Raw genomic sequence first — 21,419 nt, 5'->3', positions numbered from 1 at the left:
GTTTATCTCGAGACAGTCGGAAGCCCATCCAGGCTGAATGTTCAGTAAAGGGGAGACCCGGCATGTGCCTCATGGGCCGAACGACCTCCGGATAAACAGGGATACAGTCCGGATACGTCCCAGAGGCAGGGAGGTGGCAACGTACGACCCGCTCCACCTAATGGGAAGGAAAATGAGAAAAGGAGCCGACACCAAGGCTGCCCCCACCTCAGCGAGAGGCGGCCCCAGTCACTGAGACCAGGAGGTCCTACCTGCCGGCTCCAGAAATCCAGGTGTGAGCCCTTAGCAGAGACACCGATTCCCGGAACACAGAGCCACGCCCTGTGGGTGTCGTAGAAGTGAAGTGACCTCTGCAGAGGACCGGGCCGCCTGGCTGGAAGAAGCGTCGTTTTCCTCCCACCTTCTCCAAGGAGTTGGACGGTGTCTCAAGCCCGAAGCAGCGGTCTTCGGGGTGCTGACAGGCTCACTCCGGCCCGTGGCCCCAGGACGGCACGAGCTCGGGGGGACACACTTCAGTCTGGTCCTTTTTTCGTCCTGGGCCCACTTCCAGCCCCAGGTGGAAAGCCTTAAAATGACATTTCCATTGCTTTTCTTACAGACGGCCAGGGAAGGTTTGAGAGAGGAAGCTGTGTGTGATGAAGGTAAACGAACTAGCTGCAGAGGAGAGGAGTGCTGTGCTCCCTCACCCGTCTCTGCTTCCCGCCTCACAGCTCCCTCTTGAAAGGACCTCTGCTCACACTGCGTCCATCTGGACCATCCACGCTAAGCCCTCCCCACCCCCAACCCACCAAGGCCCTTGGCTCAGTCATGTGTGCAGCGTCCCTTTTCCATACAAAGTATGGTTCCCCCGGTCACGGTGTGGACATCTTGGGGGCCATTGTCCTGTCTCATCCCCTGACTACAGCATGTGTGCTGAGCCAGGACAGGACCTGCTTGTGGACAAAACCAGGGATGGGTTATGGACCTGCCCCTCATGGCCTAGAGTCCAATATAGTCAGTGACTTTAAAGTAAAGCCAAGTGCTATGTGATTGAGGTTCCTTGGCCGCAGGTCGCCTGCCCCCTTTCAGAAGCTGCTGGAGTCCTCCTTACTCCCTAGGGCCCAGCGTGGACATGCCTCTAACCCCTCTGTGCAAAATCCATGCTTTCTCCTTGTGTGGCCTTGACACTGGGCTCATATTCCCAGTTCCTATCCCATTCTGCGTGGTTCCCCGCACCTGCCTTGGTTGGTGATATTTTCCTGAGTCACCCTGGCAGCTAGAACCTTCCCCACCCAGTCAAACGCTCCTCACAGTGCCCCTGGGGTGCACCGGCACATCAGACAGGTGTGTGAGCTCGAAGAGAGCAGGGAGGAGAGCGTAGGGGTGCTCCAGAGAAGCAGCAGGACGCGCAGGGAGAGGACCACCGGAGCTCACTGGGGACCTGGGCCATGCCCACGGGGCCCACAGCCCTGTGGCTCGCCCTGGGCTGGGCCTGGGCCCCTGCATCCGCCACAGCGGAGCTCGCGGCTGCGGGCCTGGATGAGATGGGTTTTCTCAGCTGGAACACGTCAGCCAGCAGCCTTTAAGAACAGACAGGTTTCTGCTGAACACCTGAAACTGACACAGCTTCAATTAAAAGAAAAAAAGGAACAGATAGATTTCTACAAGGCCTTTGCTGGATGATTCAAAACTACCTTTAATGACACTAGAGCACAATTTTTTTTTTCAAAATGCTGTCTCTTCCACTCTTTAGCACAACCAGCAGGAACGATGCAGGTTTTAGAAGGTCTGTAGCAGGGTCCCCAACCTCCGGGACCTAGTGCCTGATGATCTGAGACGGAGTTGATATAATAATAATAAAGTGCACAATAAATGTGATGCACTTGAATCATTCAGAAGCCACCCCCCCTCCATCCAGTCCTTGGAGGCCAAAAAGGTCCGTGGTGCCCCAAAGGTTGGGAGCTGCTGCCTGCAGGGTTGCAGGGAGGAGAGCTGATCTGTCAGGTAAAGCCTGATCGCTTACACACCTGCCAGCAGTTCCCTGTTACTTTGGTTCCAGGTCACACCGCTCGCTCTATGCCCAATTGCCAAGTTAAAAGAGGACTAACGCCTTAAAACTTTGAAGGGGAGACTCAGCCAAGAGTGCCCACTCCTGCTCAGTTTGTAGAAACACGTGCCTGTCTGGATTCCACGCCAACAGAGGACCTAACAGCAGGTGCGTTTGAAGAGCAGGCCCAGGGACAAGCCACCTACCCCCGGACTTCAGGCCCTTCCCCTGTGGCCCTGCTCATGTCTAGAGGGCTTGTCAGAGATGCCTCAGATTACATTTCTGTCCAACTAGTGGGCAAAACAGCAAACCCATTCTCCTCTGGTTTGTTTGCAGAGGAGCCCATAGGGCAAGCCACATGACCAGCCAGCCAAGCCCACCTTCCAGAGCCTTGGCTGGTTCACCCCATCATCACACTAGTGTCCTCTCTTCCCAGGAATTAGCCCCACGGTCTCCCAAAACAATGGTTTAAATCAATTTGCAGAGCATCTGCTTTAATGAGCTAAGAGTGGGCTAACACCACAGACTCAGCAAGCTGTAGCTCCCATTCTATTTAGTCACCTCCCTCTGTGGATTTAAAATCCACCAGAGCTTCAGACCAAGGGGAATGTCATCACTTTCCCAAAAGTCTGTGTCGTAGGTTTAAGCCTACATACCGGGAGATGCTAAGGTAGGCAGCATCCATCAAAGTTGACGTAACCATGGTGAAGCTGTCACATCAGGGGTTCCAACAGTGACACCCGGGAAGACACAGAACACTGGTGACTGTTAAAGCCGTGTCATTGCTGGGGGGCGGAGCGGAGCGGACGGGGATGTGGCTGCGCCCGGGCCATGGCTGCCAACAGCAGCCGGCGTCTGGCCGCACCGCACTGGCAAAGGGCATCCGTGGGGAGGGGAGAGGGTCCTTACGCTCGTCTCTGAACCCACCCCTCTGAGCTGCTTCCGCCGGCATTTCAGGATGTGCTCTGTAGAAGGTGCAGAGCCTACGCTCTAGGTCTGGGGCCTCGGGACCCGTCTGTCACCCAGAAGCTCACCAGCTCCCAACTCGAACACAAAAATTGTGGTAACGCAAGTATAAGGCCCTTAGAGGAGAAGGGAGCTAATTCCAAGTGGGGAGTGTGGGAGGTGAATTTACAGAATCCTGAGTACCAAGTAGCATTCCCCAGAGCAAGCCTGGGTGTCTTTGTGCTGAAGGGTGTGCTCCTTGCTGAGAAGCAAGGAAGGACGAGGGTTCATCTAGGGAAGGAAGGGGAAGCAGACTTAGGGGTCTGTGTGCAGTACTCTAGAGTCCAACTAAGAAGTTGAAGGTGCGACAGGAAACCATGGAGGGCTTCCTGGTAAGAGTGGCACCATCAGATCCACTTCAGAAAGGTAGGTCAACTGCAGTCTGCAGGTAGGGTGAACTGGAACTGAGGCCATGCGATCAAGAGGTCTCCATCCTCATGGGAAGTGATTTGTTAGGACAACACAGCTGTGTGCATCAGGCACACAGCCCATAACAGACCCTGCCTCAGCTCCAAGGCACAGGAGCGTCGGCGCGTTCCAGTTTAACCAAGCTCCATTTCAGCGCTGCCCCCAAAGCCGACTCTCCATTCTTCAGCTCAACCCACGCTCCATACAGAATGATCCCGCCTTGCAGTTTTGATGAAATCACATTCTACTTTCATTCTCAGAAAAGTGCTTCAAAGAGCACCAGTAATGCACAGGAATTAACACCTGGGAGAGTCTTATTTGCATGTTTCCCAATGAAAATTGGTCTTGGTTACTTCCTCTAGAGCAGATAGCAGCCCAAGGGCTTCTCCACAGCCGTTTGATTTATATGTAAAGAAGTGTGTTTCTTTGCAAAACCCAGAAATGATTTAGGTCGGATCAGATCAACTCAAAGAAAGCAGGATACCCATCTTGATTATGATTCACTGCGCTAAGAATTGTAACTTGTCTTTAAGAAAGGCCGACTGTCCCATCTCCCCACACTTGCAAACCTGAAGCACAGTATACTCAAGTTTGATTCACGGTGCCACATTAATGGGAGGTTAAAATAAGACCGCCAGGGCACACAGCGCCTCTGTGACTGGCTAATGCTTCTCGAAGTCATATCATGGCACATGCGAAGAATTATTCCCACAATGAAAACGAGACCCTGACTCAGGACAATTTTGTGCCCAGCCAGCATTTGGAGGGGAGGGGAGGGAGTGTGATTAATGCTTGGCACACCCCCTAATATGTTGATGTTGATGTCAACTAGGTTTACAATGTCTGAAATAAATTCTGGGTTGCACAAGCCCAGCATTAATAAGGGACTTGTTCAGAGCAATTCATGATTGTCTCTTCTCTCTCAGCTCAGTCGTATCTCCTTTAGACTCTTTGGATTGCATCCTACCGGGCTCCTCTGTCCATGGGATTCTCCAGGCAAGAACACTGGAGTGGGTTGCCATTTCCTCCTCCAGGGGATCTTCCTGAGCCAGGGATCAAACTTACATCTCCTGCATTGGCAGGAGGATTCTTTACCACTGAGCCATCTGGGTTACTTTTTTAACTTGAAAAGGGCTGATGATCTTTAAACTTTCAGGTAACTAACAACTGAAGGCTTAGGCCTTCACTACCGCTGAAGTTTAGAGATTTACGTTGTAAATTGCTGAAAACCAGAGTCACAGCTTTACAAATTAATATTTAGTTCTGTTACTTTAGCTGGTTTTACTGATTAATATCATGAATAAAATCAAAGTACTGTGCTTCACTTCTGTCAGACCTTTGATCTTGAAAGGAAGCAGAGGACAGTGTTTCACAGATAATAAACAGATCTCCAAATTATTAAAAAGGCATTTTATTATAAATACATTTTAGTTGTAGCAGTAAAATACATTTTGTGTTACCATGAATCTTTTAAAACAAAAGAATTTCACTGAGACAATGATCACAATGTAGGAATTGTAGAACTCTGAACTGAAACCTTGTTCTAAGGAACCAATGTGGCCAAAGTAATTCCAAAACTAAGTTTTAAAAGAAAATGACAAAAAAGAGAAGGAAATAAAAACCCTAGAGAGTGGCTTTGGGGTTATTTTATGGTACAAAGTCATTTTTACTTTTAAGGATAAACTCTTTAGGCATTAGAATTCTCAGATGAGGTATCATTAACCACAAAGAAAAAAATAATAATTTTGCCATAAATTATGATTATTAGATAGATGGCTGTACAGCTGGTACTTTTTGAAGAGATGGAAACGGGTCAAATCAGTTTTATGTAACCTTCCTTTGGAAGGCTTGCCAAACTAAGGCCCTGTATGACTTTGCTAAATGACTGTATGAAGTTAGCTGAACAAGTGTAGATAAGAACTGTATTCTTGAAGCATTAAAAAAGAAACCACTGTGTCACTAATGAAGCCTTCAGTAAAATGAAAACCCATTACCTTTACAATTTAGAAGAGAGGTATTCTATTCACCCTATTCACCTAGGATACAACCACCATATTTAACCAGTACCTTCATGGGCTTCAAAGAATCAGACTGGATGACTGGCACAGAAAGCGGGTACAGTACTTGTCATACACACGGGTTATGAGAAGCTGGCCTGGTCTGGATACATGGAAACCTGACTCATCCTCTGGGGGGGTGGGGGCTGAGAAACATCCTCAGGTGCAGCGGACCTGTCAGGACTTCAACCTGGACAGAGCCCCCGGACCAAATGAACGACAGAGAGAGGTCTCCGCACCCAAGGCATCGTGCAAAGCAAAGGATAAATAAACTGAAGCTCCCTATGAGCTGCAACTGAATACAGTAACCTGTGCTGAACATATAAACAATCCCACCAAAGATTATCAAGCCTTGCAAGGAGGAAGTACTGTGTTTTAAGACTTCCCAAAGCTGTGTGTTCTAGGTTGCTTGTCATATGGTCTACATCCAAGTCATCCTATAATCTATTACCTTAAAAAGAATTTTTTCTCTCTTTCTAGTCTCAGTAAATTCAAAGCCAAACAAAAAACCAGAGGCAGAGACCAAAACCTCTCAAGCTGCACTCCAGGGGGAGTATTAACGACAATGACACACACGTTTTAAAATATCCATAGACCTGTAGGTTCATTATATCAAAGGCAGTTTCTCTCAAAAGTAACTTGCTCATACGTGCGGACCTATAGTTTATGAATAACTCATGCTGTGTAGGTGGTAGATTCCTCTAGACTGTTTCTTGCAAACATACATAAATTTTTTTTAAAGGTAGCAAAGAAATCAGAGACAAGTGTCAATTTTCTTCCCTAAACAATACTGCAGGCTCCCCTAACACCTATTGGCAAAGAATCCAAAATAAGTTTAACCTGAGAAACACATAATTTGAAAAGCAAATCCTTTGCCCTCACCTTTCTCATCCCCCAAAACATGAAAACCACAAAGACGTCATTTGGGGATTATCTATCATCTTCCACGCTCAATGTCACTGCCGTCTTAGTCTGGGGCCTCTGATGCTTAGGGCCTCCATAAACGCAAAGGGCATTCCCGTGCCAGGCCGATGGCTTCCTACCACAATGCTCATTTCTATGTGCGGAGCATCAAGACTGACTCTAAGCTCTCCAAACAAATGCTCAGCTTCTAGACAAAAGCCCAGGCTGCAGTGTCCAGGAAACCAAACTTGCCCTGGAAACGACAGCACTCCTACCCTGACTTGGACGCGCAGCACAGACCTCGAGGGTGAGTGCTGCTGGGGAGAGGTGGCGGCCCTACCCAGAGGGCTCTTGGCTCCAGAGGTCTTTCTCCATGAACGTCCCGAATTATAAAAATGTTTCAAGAGATCAGTTTTGCACACTGAATAAATACATGCATGATTAAAAAGACCCTCGGACTTTCTCTAGACCAGTGGTTCTCAAGGTGTGTTGCCTGGACAGCAGCCTGAGCCTTGTCTGAATCTTTTTGGAAATGCAGACGACCGGGCTCCAGCCTGGAGTCAGAGATGGCGGGAGTGGGTCCAGCAACCTGTACTTGACAAGGCTCCTGGACGGTTCTGACGCAGGCGCTCAACTCTGAGGTTCATGCTCTGTCCTGCTCAGTCAGACAGGACAGACGTGTAAACAGATACTCTTTCTATTCTGTGTGGAAACCTATGGAATTCACCCCTTCCCCTCCACTGCTCAGACATCAAAAAAAAAAAAAAAAAATAGAAGCTAATGACAAAATTTATTTCAAAAAATCAAAAAAAATTTAATATTGGTTTCCCCTCCTATACATAGTTCTAAGGCAGGCAGTCACATGCTAGTATGCAAAATAAAATACAAAAGACACCTCAGATGAGGTGTAGAAACAGCTAAAAGACTCCCAAAGAATATAATGAAAAGTCCATAATGTTGTTTAATAAACTTACAGAATTATATAAAACTTACTATGCATTATGCTTAATATTCGTATCAAAATAAAATCTCTCTGTTGAACAAATTGCAAATGAAGTCTGGTCTAATACATTACTGGAACTATAAGTATATGAATGTCTCTGGGTTTTCTCAACACTCCAGTTTTAGAAGCTTTAGACTAACACTGTAAAACTGAGTTTAGGATTTAACCACAGTTCACGTTACTAAGTCTAGATTCTTCTGTTAGGTATCTCCTTTCAAAGAAATTTAGAAACTCCTGTGACTATTTCCTTAACATTTATTCCAAAGTAGATTATTTTCAAACATTTCAAAAAATTTAAATACATTAAAATTTTTGTAATTGTTTAATCTGATATTCTAATTTAAAGGAATAACAATGCCATTTCCTGAATGTGTTTTATAAAAATGTTAGTAAGATCCATTCCTTGTAACAATGGTCTTGAAATTGCTTATTAAACAGGTATGGAAGTAGTTAAGTGTGAATTTAGCAGCTTGACAGTGAAACCTCAGCACATAAACATCCAACCTCAAGTAGAAGGAGAGTTTGAGAAACCTAATACAAGGAGTACTTTGAAGGCTGAAATGCGGCTTACTATTTCCTGATGTCTTTATAGTATGTGACGGACAGCACTAAGTGATATTCTGAACAAGAAATCATAGTTAGAACGTTATCCGTTATTTCTAAGTGCCTAATAGTTGTGGATCAGGTGGCAAAGAGTGGAGCAAACCATCAGATCCACTCAAACATTTATTTTGAGATTTAGGAACACATAGCGTCATGCTAGAAATTGAGGGTTCTCCTACTTTAAAGGGATGGTTAGCAAGAAACACGTCCAGTAAATCTTACAAAAGACAAATTACTACCTTTGTGGAGCTAGAAGAAAAACCAGATAGCCTAAGTAACATTTATGGTAGCAATTTGTATCTTTCAATATATTTAAAGTTTTAATCTTGTATTTTTATAGGCTTTTTCTGGGTTCTCTTTTTAAAAACAACTCCAGTTTGAAAAAATGCTGTCTAAGGATAACAGGTGTCTCTTCTTAAAATGGTGATTTCACTAAGTCTAACCTTCATAACAGTAGTTGAAATCTAAAATTTATCTTGACGCTGGTTTTCACACCCTGGCTCTTAGGCAAAGTGGCTCTCTCCAGTCAAGGTGGCTAGAGATGAATTCTTACACGTTTATAGCTTTGCTCTCAGATGTGTACATGTGGAAAATATGAAACATGTAAAATCGACTACAGGAGAGCAAGGTAACACTATATATTCATTATTTCAAGTTAGGAAATTCAGTTAACTTTCTCAGCAATTTCAATGCCTCCGTAAACACGGAAACTGTTTTCACAAATAGGTCTTGGAGACTGCTATGTTTAATTAGGTGATGCTTATTCAGTGGGAATTCTGCTTATTTTACTTATTCTGAAATTCTTTGAACTGAAAAGACCAATTGATGTTTACATCAAACCCAAACTTATTCTAGAATCTTTGATGAATAAAGCCACAAGGCAGTTTGTTATTTCACACATACAGCATGACCCGGATAGAGAGAAAGCCGACCTGTCTGAGGAAAGGAAAATGAAGGTTATGTTGTTTAAACGGTCAATAATTAACTGCTGGTTAATCAAAAACAAAGCTCTGCTACAACAATTTGGCAAAGCGCAAGCCAAAATGCCAAAATAGCAACCAAAACCCCCTTTAAAACACACCAGAAATATCCATGTTACAGTGAATGAAGCTCTTCAAATCTTAATAGAAATTCATTTTTAGATCAGGAAAAAAAATTAGCATGAAAACTCTACAAATTCTATCATCCAAAAGAAGTTTAATGTAAAAAAAAAAAATCTCAGTAGCACTGAAATTAAAAAGTAAAATGAATAAAAAATAGTTCTGGCAAAAGAAAAGGAAACTTCAGAGTGATACAGAGAACAAAGGAGCAGAAAGACATCATGTGAACAATTAACTTCACTTAGAAGAAATCTGTATTGCAAGAAAAGGAAGTTGGTAACACTTGGTATTATCCCAGAGGCAACATCAAGCTTTAAAAATAAGGAAGTTCTATCTGAACTTAGGTTGAACCTTTATATGAAATAAGGTCATCCCTTGGGATCTGCAGGCGCTGGAGTTCAAGTCTCTTCTATAAAATGACACGGTATTTGCATGTAACTCACACACCCTCCCATATACTTTAAATCATTCTCTAGATTACTTATAATACCTGATACAATATAAATGCTATGTAAATGGCTGCCAGTGCATGGCAAATTCAAGTTCTCCTTTCTGGAATATTCTGGAATCTTTTTTAGTATCTCTGATCTGCACTTGGTTGACTCTGTGACCACGGCCCCTGCAGACAAGGGGGCCGACCATCAACTGCTGTATCAGTCTGATCCGTGGGCGCCTGCTCATGCTGCCCAAGTCAGATCCAGGAGCAGGACTGGTACTCAGAAGCCACGCCTCACTGCAATGGAAACTTGCAATGATTCCTGCAGTTAAGACTTCCTCAAAACTCTCACAAGGACCACACACACATAACACTCAAAGCACAGCTGGAAACACGGCATTAAGGGGAGCTGAGGGCCAAGCATATTAGAGGCTGGCGTACGCATCTGAAGGTGAATCTAAGAGCGTACTGGATGGGAAGAACGTCGATTCCTTGACTGGCTACAGGAACGACAAAGAAATAAGGATCACTCAGACATGCTCAGCACAGCAGAGGACTAGGAAGTAGCTATTATTTTTAGTTTTTCAGAAATAACTGCTTAGCACATTCAAGTCACAACGACCCAAGCTTCCTTAGGCAAAGCTTCCATCATCAACATACTTATATAAGGTGGTGGGGTGGGCACATTTAAATAATTTTAAAACTAGTATTTTTTAAAGGTTCAGGTATGGAAAACAGGTAATTAGGCAATTACTTTATGACACAGGCTTAACTGACAGCCCTGAGGTGACAGTTCAGTCTTCACCAACATACTTTTGACCATTCACCTAGCTGTGTCGTAGTCCTGGATATTTGTGGGGGAGGAGGGTCCTCACTAACAAGAACGCTGCTTTTCAGACACCCTCACGTCAGGAGATCTCATTTTCATCTGGGCTCTATCTTGAGTTTTGTCACCAAGTTGGAAATACGCAGCTATGTAGCAAGATTTTTCTTCTTTTTTCACGACTAAAGTTATGTTGAGTAAAATCCAGCACCGCTGAATGTGGTGATCTGACATGGTACACAGAAACCGAGGTGCTGTTCAATTGCTGGCTTCATTCCCAACTGTGACTTGCACTAACCGTGACCACGTGTGCAGCCTGCAACACCTGCCCCTCACACAGCACCAAGGCCTCTGTGGAGCGGCCACACACAGGCCAGCCGCACTCTGGACAGAAGAGGCTTCCCCGCTGGTCGTGCGGCTCGGCCACCTCCAACCAGAGGCCCACTCCTCTCCTCTCCCGAGCTCCTATGGCTACAGGGGACTGCTGCTGCGGCCAAACTCCTGCTCTGCAAGTTTTCCTTTATCCCTCTGCTTTTCAGCTGTTTTACAAATGGACTGCGAATATATGATGGCCTACTCAAAAGGAGTCTTCCAAAAAACTATTGCTGAACGGATCATCAGGATCCATTCAGGATTTGCAATGTTTCCCAACCTTATCCTATTATTTTATTTTTTAAAAAAGGTTATATTGTAGTTTCAAGACACCTCTGAAATAGAAAAGTAGTACGACTAGGTCAGGAAAACAATGCGGACATGCTTTGCTTCAAAAGTGTCACAAGACCACACGTTTGAAGAGGGTCAACGCTTTTCTTTGGATTTTACCAAAGTTCACTCAAAACAATGTCTAGACTGTAGAATATTTAGGAGAGCTGTTTAAATTTTATATTTTTGTACAAGTTCAGTGGGGTTCTTTCAGAAGAATCGAAAGACGAAAAACAAGGGTAGTTTTTGCCCCAGATTTTGATGAATTTTGATACATCTTTGATAAACATTATATTTCTTCTTTAATTATATTCCTCAAACAAAACAGTTAGCAAAATATTTGAATTTGCCATGTATAATGTCACATTTTAATGTAAACATCAAATAAGGTACCAAAATTTTTACTGGAGGGAAAAGAAACCGTAAAGCGGCACAGTTCTTTAACCACTGGAGGGGGAAGCCAGATTACAAACATTTACACATGCAGAGTGGGGAAAAAAAGATTTTACTAAATTCACGCATTTTTAAAATAGTTATCAAGTCTACTAAGCACCAACAATCCTAAAAATTTTTCAGCTTCATGATTGTTTAAAAAAAACCACACTATCAAATGAACATTAAAAACAAGCTTGAAGGGTAGCTTGTCCAAAAAATAACTAAGTATGCCCATGTTTTTTTCAGGTTACAAAAAACAGTGGCATAGGAAATACACCTGCGAAGAATGCCTTTAACTCTGTCCTACGGTGGATGGAGAGGACAATAGCGCATCACACAGACTAAAACTATAAAAGTTTTAGAGGGCAGCATCTTGCCACCAAAAAAAGCTGATGAAACTTAAAAGTATTCAGAAGATGCTGCCCCTTTATTTTAAAAAATTTTCAATGAATTTAAGCAAAAATAACATACATTTGTACATCAACTGGCCATTTCTGGTACAGAAACCCAGCATATGGTAATATTATTGAATAAATGTAAATGCTACTTACAATTTTTTTTCTCTTTAAATACATTTTAGACAAACTTTTTTTTCTTTTTTTTTAATAGTTGCACAATTAACTTCTTAGCTGCTAGCTTGATGCAAACATATATAACAATACACAAATTTAAAAATATTTTTTTATTCCACATAAAAGCTGTCAAAATTCTGACTCACGTCAAAAATGCAAATAATGGAATATACTTAAAAAAAATTAGTTGCAAGTCTAGCAGCAAAGCAATTAAGTGAGAACATATTTAACATGAAAACAAAGGAAACTGTGCAGCTATAGGTGAAGGCTGGCTACCTTAGTTCTACTGATACAGAAATTAGAACATTCTCCCTGGAGGAAAAAAAGTGATTATTTAAAATAGGAGTAAAAGCCATTGCTGCCGGCTGAGCTCCCCAGGCTGAGTTCTTGAAACAGAGACAGAGGGTCGCTGCTCTTCTTGGCCTGCTCGGGCGGGGGCCTGGGCTTTGGAGGGGCCCGCAGGGCGCTGGCGTAGGACATGGCAGGCTTGCCGCCCCCGGAGCTCTGCGGGCTGCTGCTGCTGGCCGACTCGGCGATCTGCTTGTTGGGCATGAGCGGGGGGAACTGGCCGAGATGCTGCAGCACGCTGTAATTGAAGGAACTGGACCCCTCAAGGCTCTCAGGCTTCAGATGTTCCTCGGGGGCTTTGACGGTCTTGGGTGGAGCTAGAAGCAGAAAACAGTAACACCGATTTAGGGGCAAGCCCAGCAACGCCCAGGCACCTCATTAACTCCGTGTCTCTACTGGTTCTCACCTCCAGGAACTCAGGGACAGACGGCTTCTGCCACAGAACCCTGAAACCACAACATATCTAAGCAAACTTCTTCATCTCAGAAACGCTTGAAAAAAGTTAACTATGTAAGCTGCAGTAACTAGACATATTAAAACCTGAAGGTCAAGTCTGAAGGTCTGCTTCAAAAACTAATTTGTTTAATTGTACACTTTGATATTTATTAACTACTCATAGGCTGAAAATGGGAGCAAATACGTTCTTTCTTAAAAATGAGCTCTTCAACCAGTCGTCTGGTTAAGATAGCTTCTATTATTAACCGAAGAACAGTAGCATCAGATTCTGTTTCTTAAAAATGCTACCTTTTCTTGTAAGTAAAAATGGAATAAAGTGAGAGAAGAACGGTAAACTTCACTTCACACTTCCTGTAATCTGCCTGATTTTAATATTGACTCCACTCTTCCTAACTCATTTCATGGCCCCACTACATCATAACTTGCTTTAAACACTGATTTTATTTCCAATGCTTTAAAAATTTAACCATTATATTGAGTGATAATCATAATACATATTCATTGAGGATAACGTGAAACTACACAAAAGCCAAAGAAGAAAATAACCATTCAGATTTCCAGATACCAGAGCTAAGGCTTAACCTGTTGGTGCATTTTCCCTAAGGATGTCAAACAATGCAGACATTTCGTAACTTTTTAAAGGAACCTCTCATTTAAAGAATCTGGATAGCAGTCAATTTTTCACTCTTCAAATGTTATAAAAGATAGAGTTTCCTAAATATTCATGCCTGTTTCCTTGAGATAAATCCCTAAAAGTACCATACAGCACATGTGTGTGTGAACGTTGCTCAGTTGTGTCGGACTCTTCATGACAGCCCACGGGATTCTCCAGGCCAGAATACTGGAGTGGGTTGCCATTCCCTTCTCCAGGGGATCTTCCCAACCCTTGGATCGAACTCGGATCTCCTGCATTGTAGGCAGACGCTTTACCAGCTGAGCCACCAGAAAAGCCCCATCTAATGAGACCCCACTGAGCAGTTATCAGAACGGCCCATATCGGGACACTGACATTGCCAAATGCTGGTGAAACGTGGAGCAACAGGAACTCTTGGTGCAGGAGTTTGCTGGTTTCTTACAAAGCTAAACATACCCTAACCATCAGAGTGAAAGTCAAAGTCACTCAGTCATGTCCGACTCTTTGTGACCCTAGGGACTGTATATTCCATGGAATTCTCCAGGCCAGAATACTGGAGTGGGTAGCTGTTCCCATCCCCAGGGGATCTTTCCAAACCAGGGATCAAACTCAGGCCTCCCGCACTGCAGGTGGATTCTCCACCCACCAGCTGAGCCACCAGGGATACACAGTGCTAACTGTGCTAGCTGTGGCCAGTCACCCCGTGGGAAAGCACTGCCCGGTTACACTCAGTCAACAAATCTGCCCGCGTCCCTGCTACATCACAACACAGTGTTACTATTTATCTTAGCCTAGTTTATAAGTGAATAATTATCTTACAGTTCTACTCTGCATGTCTTTGATTATTGATATTTATGGACATTTTCCGCTATGTTTATTACCTATTTGTGGACTGGAAAGTTTAGTTTTAGTATTTCATTGACTCAGTATGCTAATTTCATATTACTATTTTAAAACTTTAAAAAATTCACAAATTGTTTAAAATTATTTTAAGCCATTTAACAGCTTTCTGGAACATTTATCACCTTTCCCGTCTAAATGTCATTTTGTGAATGAAAACAATTGCTTTTAAGCGTATTAGTTTAACAAACATTTCAATATAAAAGGATCTTGCACTGCCTAATACACAAAATAAGTATTTTATTGGTTGTTCAAAACTATTTTTATTTACCAAGTCTTCTTACTTAACCATGCTCTCATTTTCAGAACAATTAGAGTTTAGAATATTTTTAATTAAATAATACATACAAAATAATATTTTAGAGGCAGTTTAACCTAATGCCTACATGCTTATTAACCATGAAAGTAAAGATGTCTGTCAATCTGATTTACCACATATACTCCAGATAAGACAAACTATTCTTTAAAACTATGAATTTTACTAATTTGGCAACCAATACTTTTTTTCAAATACATTTTTCTACCTAATCTTTAATTTTCATCTGTTTATGAAAAGAAAATGCTTGATAAAGTATGCTTTGTCACCAGGACAAAAGAACAGAACTGGAACACCCAGTGTCGGGGGCTGAGCCCCACCCTCACTGTGGGCGCCGTCAGGGACCAGGCCCCACACTGAGACTGGTCACCCCCTCGATCGCACAGGATCTGTTTTCATGCTCTCCTTACTCAGCAGTCAGGCGTTCACCAAGAGCCAGAAGTGTGATCAGTGCCAAAATGGGAATCCAAAAGTTCAAAAAGGTCAGAAACATGACCTTTGCTCTCATGCTTGCAAATGTGGAGAAATACAGCCATGTCATGACCTCCTTTAAATTCCAAACCAATACAGTTTCCTTCAACTCAAGAAATAAGTCTCAAACTTTAGAAAGAACTTCCCCAAGTGGTGATAATTCTCCTTCTGATTTGCTACTGGCAATTGCTACCTTCCTCTACAAGTAAAATAAGACAAAATAAAATAAATGCATACACACACATGCGTGCTGTGAGACTAGACGGTGTGCTTCAGGATATCAGTGGTTTTTGAATTAGTTTTTAAACATTTAGCTAAGTGGTGTGTGTATGCTTTGTCAAGTCTGACTCTGTGTGGCCCATGGACCATAGCCCACCAGGCTCCTCTGTCCATGGGATTCTCCAGGCGGGAACACTGGAGTGGGGAGCCACGTCCTTCTCCAGGGGTCCTCCTGACCCAGGTTCTCCCGTCTCCTGCGTGGGCAGGCGTGTTCTTTACCGCTAGTGTCACCCGGGAATCCCTTAGGTAAGTGTTACTTTCAGCTAAAGGACACTGCTATTTGTTTTCTAGCAATGAAGAAAGCGGGCTTCCCCAGGGGCTCAGTGGTAAAGAATCCTCCTGTCAATGCAGGAGACCCAGGTTTGATTCCTGCGTCAGAAGATCCCCTGGAGAAGGACATGGCAACTCACTCCAGTATTCCTGCCTAGGAAATCTCATGGACACAGGAGCCTGGCGGGCTATAGTCCCTAGGGTCACAGAGTAAGACACGACTTACCGACTAGACACACCACATGACTTAGTGACTAAACAACACAAGGAAAAAAATAATAATATTTGTGGAAAAGACACCATAAATGACATATGCTCTGGGCACTTGTTCAGGAAATTTCTACCTTATCAACTTTTTATTGATTTTGGCCAAAGTGAAAGTGAAAGTCTCTCAGTCGTGTCTGACTCTTTGCGATCCCATAGACTACACAGTCCATGGAATTCTCGGGGCCAGAATACTGGAGTGGGTAGCCTTTCCCTTCTCCAGGGGATGTTCTCAACCCAGGGATTGAACACAGGTCTGCTGCATTGCCGGCGGATTCTTTACCTGCTGAGCCACAAGGAAAACCGAAAGCTATCTTAAAGTTTAGGTTGGAAAAAAAAGGAGAAATGATGTTGTTTTTAAAATAAATTATAATAAACAAAACAACTAAAAAGGAACAAATTTTCAACACTTATTTGTAATTTAGATGTTTCTCAGGAAATCCAAATATGATGAATGTGTTTTTGCTAGACCTCGAAAATGACAAAGCAATCCCAGGTGAAATACAGCAGCTTACACACAGAAGGTACTAATGAGTGTTTAAAGATTAAAGTGACAATGTCTCTTGCTGGGAATGAAACTAATACCTATTTAATGCTTCTGACCTACCATACCTCTTGTTCTAAAAATATGCTTGTATGCACATTCTCCAAAATGGGTCAGTTACAGAAACAATGGATTCACATTCTAACGAGGAATAAAATTAACAAAACACAAAGGTTGATGCTACCAAGGCAGAAATTTACCAACGACTACAGACTTGTTCACAAAGATCAACACTTACAGCCTACAAAGACAAGGCCACAGATCAGACATCAAATAACACCATTCTTCACATTTAACATTTCTTTACAGTCAACATAAAAAAAGGAGACAAGGGAAAGACAATGGTGTTCAGACTTCCCACCATACTAGTTCACAGCCATGTCTGTTCCAACGCCTTCCTATGTCTTCTTTTTCTTCTTTGGATTTGGATTTCTTACTTCATCACAATATAAGAAATAAACTCTGGATTTCTAAATCTCAAAATATTAGACCCTACTGGAAAAAAAAAAAAAGAGACAAAAATCCCCAAAGCAAGCTCTTCCCAAGCAAAGGTGATTCTATTTAGAAATGTATTTTTGTTGCCCTTACTTCTTTCACCCATTCACAGGTTACAATCATCAAAATAATCAGTTCCCAAATATTGATACATTACTTACCTTCCAGATCATATATGTGGAACCTATATGGTCCTAAATTAATATGAATCCTGAGGCACAGCTGTAAGCAATGACCATTAACTACTGTTCAAAGACAATCATGCAAATGGAAGAAATGGGAGAAGAAAAAACCCCATCTACAGTGGGAGCTGACCAGTTAGCACTGCAGCTGTGGCCACCACCAACCCTGTCTTACCTGCCAACTCTCTGGGCTGGGCTGGCCTGCTGGATCCATTGCACGGAATGTTCTGATAGGGGGTGGATGAGGTGGCGTTTACCCAGGACTCCGGGGAGGAAAAGGTGAAAGAAGACTGGTTATTATGGTCCTGAAGCTCTTTACGCTGAGCAAGACTGTCTTGAGGAGTGCTTGCTTCTTCAGAACAAGGCTGCACTGAGCTAGATGAGATTCTTCTTTGGTACAAGGGCCGACCCGGTCCTCTGGGTTCATACTACACAAAGAAGAAGGACATTTCATAAATCTGTGAAACTGACACCCTACTCTCTTATGTACACAGCAATCTCACTGTATTAAGTGGAAATTCTCAAAACCACTCTCTTCTGTGACTATGAAACACCCCCACAAAGCAGCCTGAGCTGTGGACATGGTGTATGGAGACCTGGATTCAAACGCAGTTCTGGCCCTTGGCAGGCAGTCCTATCACATGACACATCTCATTTCTAACTCTGCTTTCTTGTTTGTAAGACATGGGGCTGAAGCACCTGTCTTCAGTTCCAAAGTTCCATCAACATTTTAGGTAACATTAAATTAAGCATGAAGAAACATATCTGCTCAAAATTAAAAGGGGATATTATAGTCACAACCAATTGAACCACAACATCTTGAACATACTCATCCATTTGAGACTCATCTTGTGGGCCCTTCACAACCTCCTGGTTTATTATTCCTTAGATCTGATAGCAAGGCAGGGTTCCCCACCCCCAACGAGGTGCACCTGCTTGGCCCCACTGCAGCCTTCCTTTAAACCGTCTTCAACTAAAACGGAACATTCATTATTCTTCAACCAATCCTTTGTATGTCTGAAACTTAAAATTAACGTTTTTCTCTTCCCTACATTGCATGAAAATTTCTTTAGCCCTCTGTCAGGATGCATTTGCCAGAAACTCCTTAAGTGCCCTCCAAGTTTCCTGGCCTGACTTTTGTGACCATGGCTCAATCTCAGTCCTAACAGCAAGGCAGGATGTAGCAGAGTGAGTTGCCCAGCCTCAGTCTATGGCCAGACTCTCTGGGTAGACTTCAGGCTGCTTTTACTGGGAACATCACCCTGGACAACTGACTTCACGTCTTGGGAACTTCAACCGTACGTGTATCTTCATAACCCAGAGTACGCAGCTCTTAGGACTGTGAGAATCGAATGAGTTCGGCACACACAGCCGTTAGAACACTGGAAGGGTCTGTTGTTAACCTAACATAAAAGAAACTTCCATGCTAGATCTTAAATGACAGGATGGGACTGGCTTTTTATTTCCCCCCTCCCTCTCCCTATAATAACAGATTTGCTATTCAGTTTCTAGTCATTATTGTTAGGGGAAGCACACTGATTGAAACCGCCCACCGTGGCCTGCCGGGGTCCAGCCCCGGCTGATCCAGGGTGTTCGAAGGAGAGACGGAGTAGGCGAGGAAAAGGAAACAATTGCTTAATTAAACGTTAATTAAGGATATAAAGAGTAATAGAATGAGGATAGCTCAGTGAGGAAATTCAGTGGAGAAAAGAGGCTGAATAATTCAGCCAGAAGGTAAGAGAAACAACGACATGGGGAGACCAAGTTTCGGTGAACAAGGCCCACACTTTATTTTCCAAAGTAGTTTTTATACCTTAAGTTATGCATAGAGGATAATGGGGGAAGGGGTAGAGTCATGCAGCAAGCCAGGCTTTTTTCCTGCAAACTTATCATACGCAAAAGCTTAGGTGATTTGCATCATCTTCTGGCCCGGAGGCCTGTTAACATTTTAAGACCCTTTCTTCAGAAAACTTATTTTTCTCTAAAGGTGATCGGTCAGGAGCCACCCTCCAAAAGCATTAGATAAAGTTGCATTCCTACAGAGCAAAGGTGTGGTGGGCTATAACAAGAAAAAGAATTAACTCAAGGGTCCCAGGTTACAAACATTAAAGCTACTATTTACACCAATTATATTAATCAATACACTGCCAGGGACACAGCAGGTAAGGGATATGGAAACTTAGCAGCAAACATTGGCCCAACAAGTGAAAATCCCTTCACCAATACAATTTCTAATCAATCTTTTAACTGCTCAAAGGAATCTGTATTTAGACAGTTTAGAACATCTCATGCCTCTCACAGTTGGGAGGCTCTGAGCAATCACATGTGGCCGGAAAAACCTATTCAGGCAGGCTAGAGGACTTCCAAAGGAGTTTGTAGGTTAAACACTGTCACACCCAGAAACTGTTAACTGGAGCTGTAAGCTAACTCTTTTTTCAGAGAGAGGTAGTGGGGGACAGCCCCCCGTAAAGTCAGAGGTGTAGGTGAGAGCATAAAGCAGAAAGTAGGCAGACTCTGGTTTTGGGGGTAGATGCTCGAGAATTTCCAGGGGGACTCCTGAGGCTCGATCCCGCCTTTGCGTATGCCGATCCTCCTTCCTCATGACCTTTGCCATGGGTGGAGCTCCTCACGCTGGCTCCCGGCAGTGACAGAATTCCAGTTAAGCTATTCCAGATCCTGAAAGATGATGCTGTGGAAAGTGCTGCACTCAATATGCAATATGCACTCAATATGCAATATGCCGGCTCCCGGCAGTGGCCAGGCACCATAGCAACTATTTGCATGAGTTGTTTTATGACAGGAGGGCCTGGTAAGGAACATGGAACTAATAAGCTACCATCAACCGGAAGAGTTTGGGAAAAGTCAGAAAGAGACACCCCATGTCCGACCACCTCCCAGAATCCTTCTCTCTGGCATCCGTCTTGGCTGAACAAGGCACCACCAGGAAGGACTGAGTCAGAATGATTGGCTGAAGACAACTGGAAACTAATGCCATCACCATAAACGCCTCGTGGCAGAGCTCTTCTCCTGCGTTCCCTTACCCTGCTGCTCTCCTTGGGGGCGCCCTTCTCAATAAAATCTCTTGCTTTGTCAGCACATGTGTCCCCTCAGACAATTCGTTTCCGAGTGTCAGACAAGAGCCCAGTTTCAGGCCCTGGAAGGGACTCCCCTTCTGCAACAATTATGACTGGGAGGGAACTTCCTTTTACCTTTGTTGTTACAAAAAATCGGAAATCAGGAACTGGATGTTAGATTACAAAGAAGAGAGAGAGATAAATAGGCACAGAAATAGCAGGATTTGGGGGGGATAAAATGTAAGACAGCACAAGCAGTATTGTCAGGTCAATTAAATGGGGAAAACTGTAGAGTAAGCACGTGAGAGTGATCACCACAGATGGAACCACAAGGATATCAACTGGGGGAGGGAGTGGGCCTGGACTGGCTGCCCTGAAGCAGAAGGAAGGAGGGAGGGAGGAGAGACTCTCACTGTCAAATAAGGGATGTCCGGGTCACTTCTGCATTTCCAAAGTTTTAGCTACTGGGTGAAAAAGGCAAGTGACAACTCCAGTACTTCCGCCTCATCAATCCTTTCTCATATATTTTTACTGTTTTTCTGTCTTTATGTATAGTATCTAAATTCAACTTTAGTTTTACTCTACTTTAAAGGTATTTTTTTCTCCCAATGGTTAAGATCATTCTGAATTTCCTATTTTCTAGAATATTAACCATTCTAACTACTGTCAACTGTGAATTTAATCAGTACATTTGAAATTTCTTTGTTGCAGTTATTACTTTACGGTATTGGGTGGAGCGACCCAGCTTCTCGACTGCTTTGCTCTCCTTGGACGGGCAGGGCGTGAACGAGTGGCCACAGCAGCCTGCACAGTGCGCCCCTCTTACCGAGGTCTGCCGCGAAGAAGCTTAGCTCTCAGAGTCAAAACAAAGCCCTTCTTTTCATTACCATGCCCTGAGTGTTCAGCACAATCAAAAACTGTAGGGGATCACGTTCTAAAGGCTTTATGTGTGAAGGGTGGTTGTTGTTCTACTCAAGTACAAAACTAATGTCTGTTACAGCCTTAAAAGGAAGAGGTAGAATAAATGATCTTCAAGGCCTCAGCTAATTCCAGTGTTCTAAGTTTTACTTTAAAGTCTTCAGTAAATCAAAGTTCTAATCAATGACAATATAT

General features: G+C 43.4%; 2 protein-coding genes across 6 annotated transcripts in view; one reads left to right on the top strand and one right to left on the bottom strand.

Moving 5' to 3' along the window:
- Positions 1-336, top strand: part of CACNG1 (calcium channel, voltage-dependent, gamma subunit 1) — a 15,085-nt gene extending 14,749 nt beyond the window's left edge. The window contains exon 8 of the mRNA XM_010856471.1: positions 100-336. Coding sequence (XP_010854773.1) covers positions 100-336 — 237 coding nt within the window. The remainder of the gene's footprint in view (positions 1-99) is intronic.
- Positions 337-11,082: 10,746 nt separating this feature from the next.
- Positions 11,083-21,419, bottom strand: part of HELZ (helicase with zinc finger) — a 146,220-nt gene continuing 135,883 nt past the window's right edge. For 3 of the 5 annotated variants that reach the window (XM_010856052.1, XM_010856050.1, XM_010856051.1), the window contains 2 exons: positions 17,408-17,660; positions 11,086-12,738 (listed from right to left, as the gene is read on the bottom strand). In XM_010856052.1, the coding sequence (XP_010854354.1) occupies positions 12,404-12,738; positions 17,408-17,660 (588 nt within the window). In that variant the 3' untranslated portion in view covers positions 11,086-12,403. Of the gene's footprint in view, positions 12,739-17,407; positions 17,661-21,419 lie in introns of all 5 variants that reach the window. The other 2 variants (XM_010856054.1, XM_010856053.1) reach the window with 2 other exon arrangements.

This window comes from Bison bison, unplaced genomic scaffold (assembly GCF_000754665.1).
Source record: "Bison bison bison isolate TAMUID 2011002044 unplaced genomic scaffold, Bison_UMD1.0 scf7180017864371, whole genome shotgun sequence".
Classification (NCBI taxonomy): Eukaryota; Metazoa; Chordata; class Mammalia; order Artiodactyla; family Bovidae; genus Bison; species Bison bison.
The sequence above is the reverse complement of the archived record's forward strand: the minus strand, read 5'-3'. Positions and strand labels throughout refer to the sequence as shown.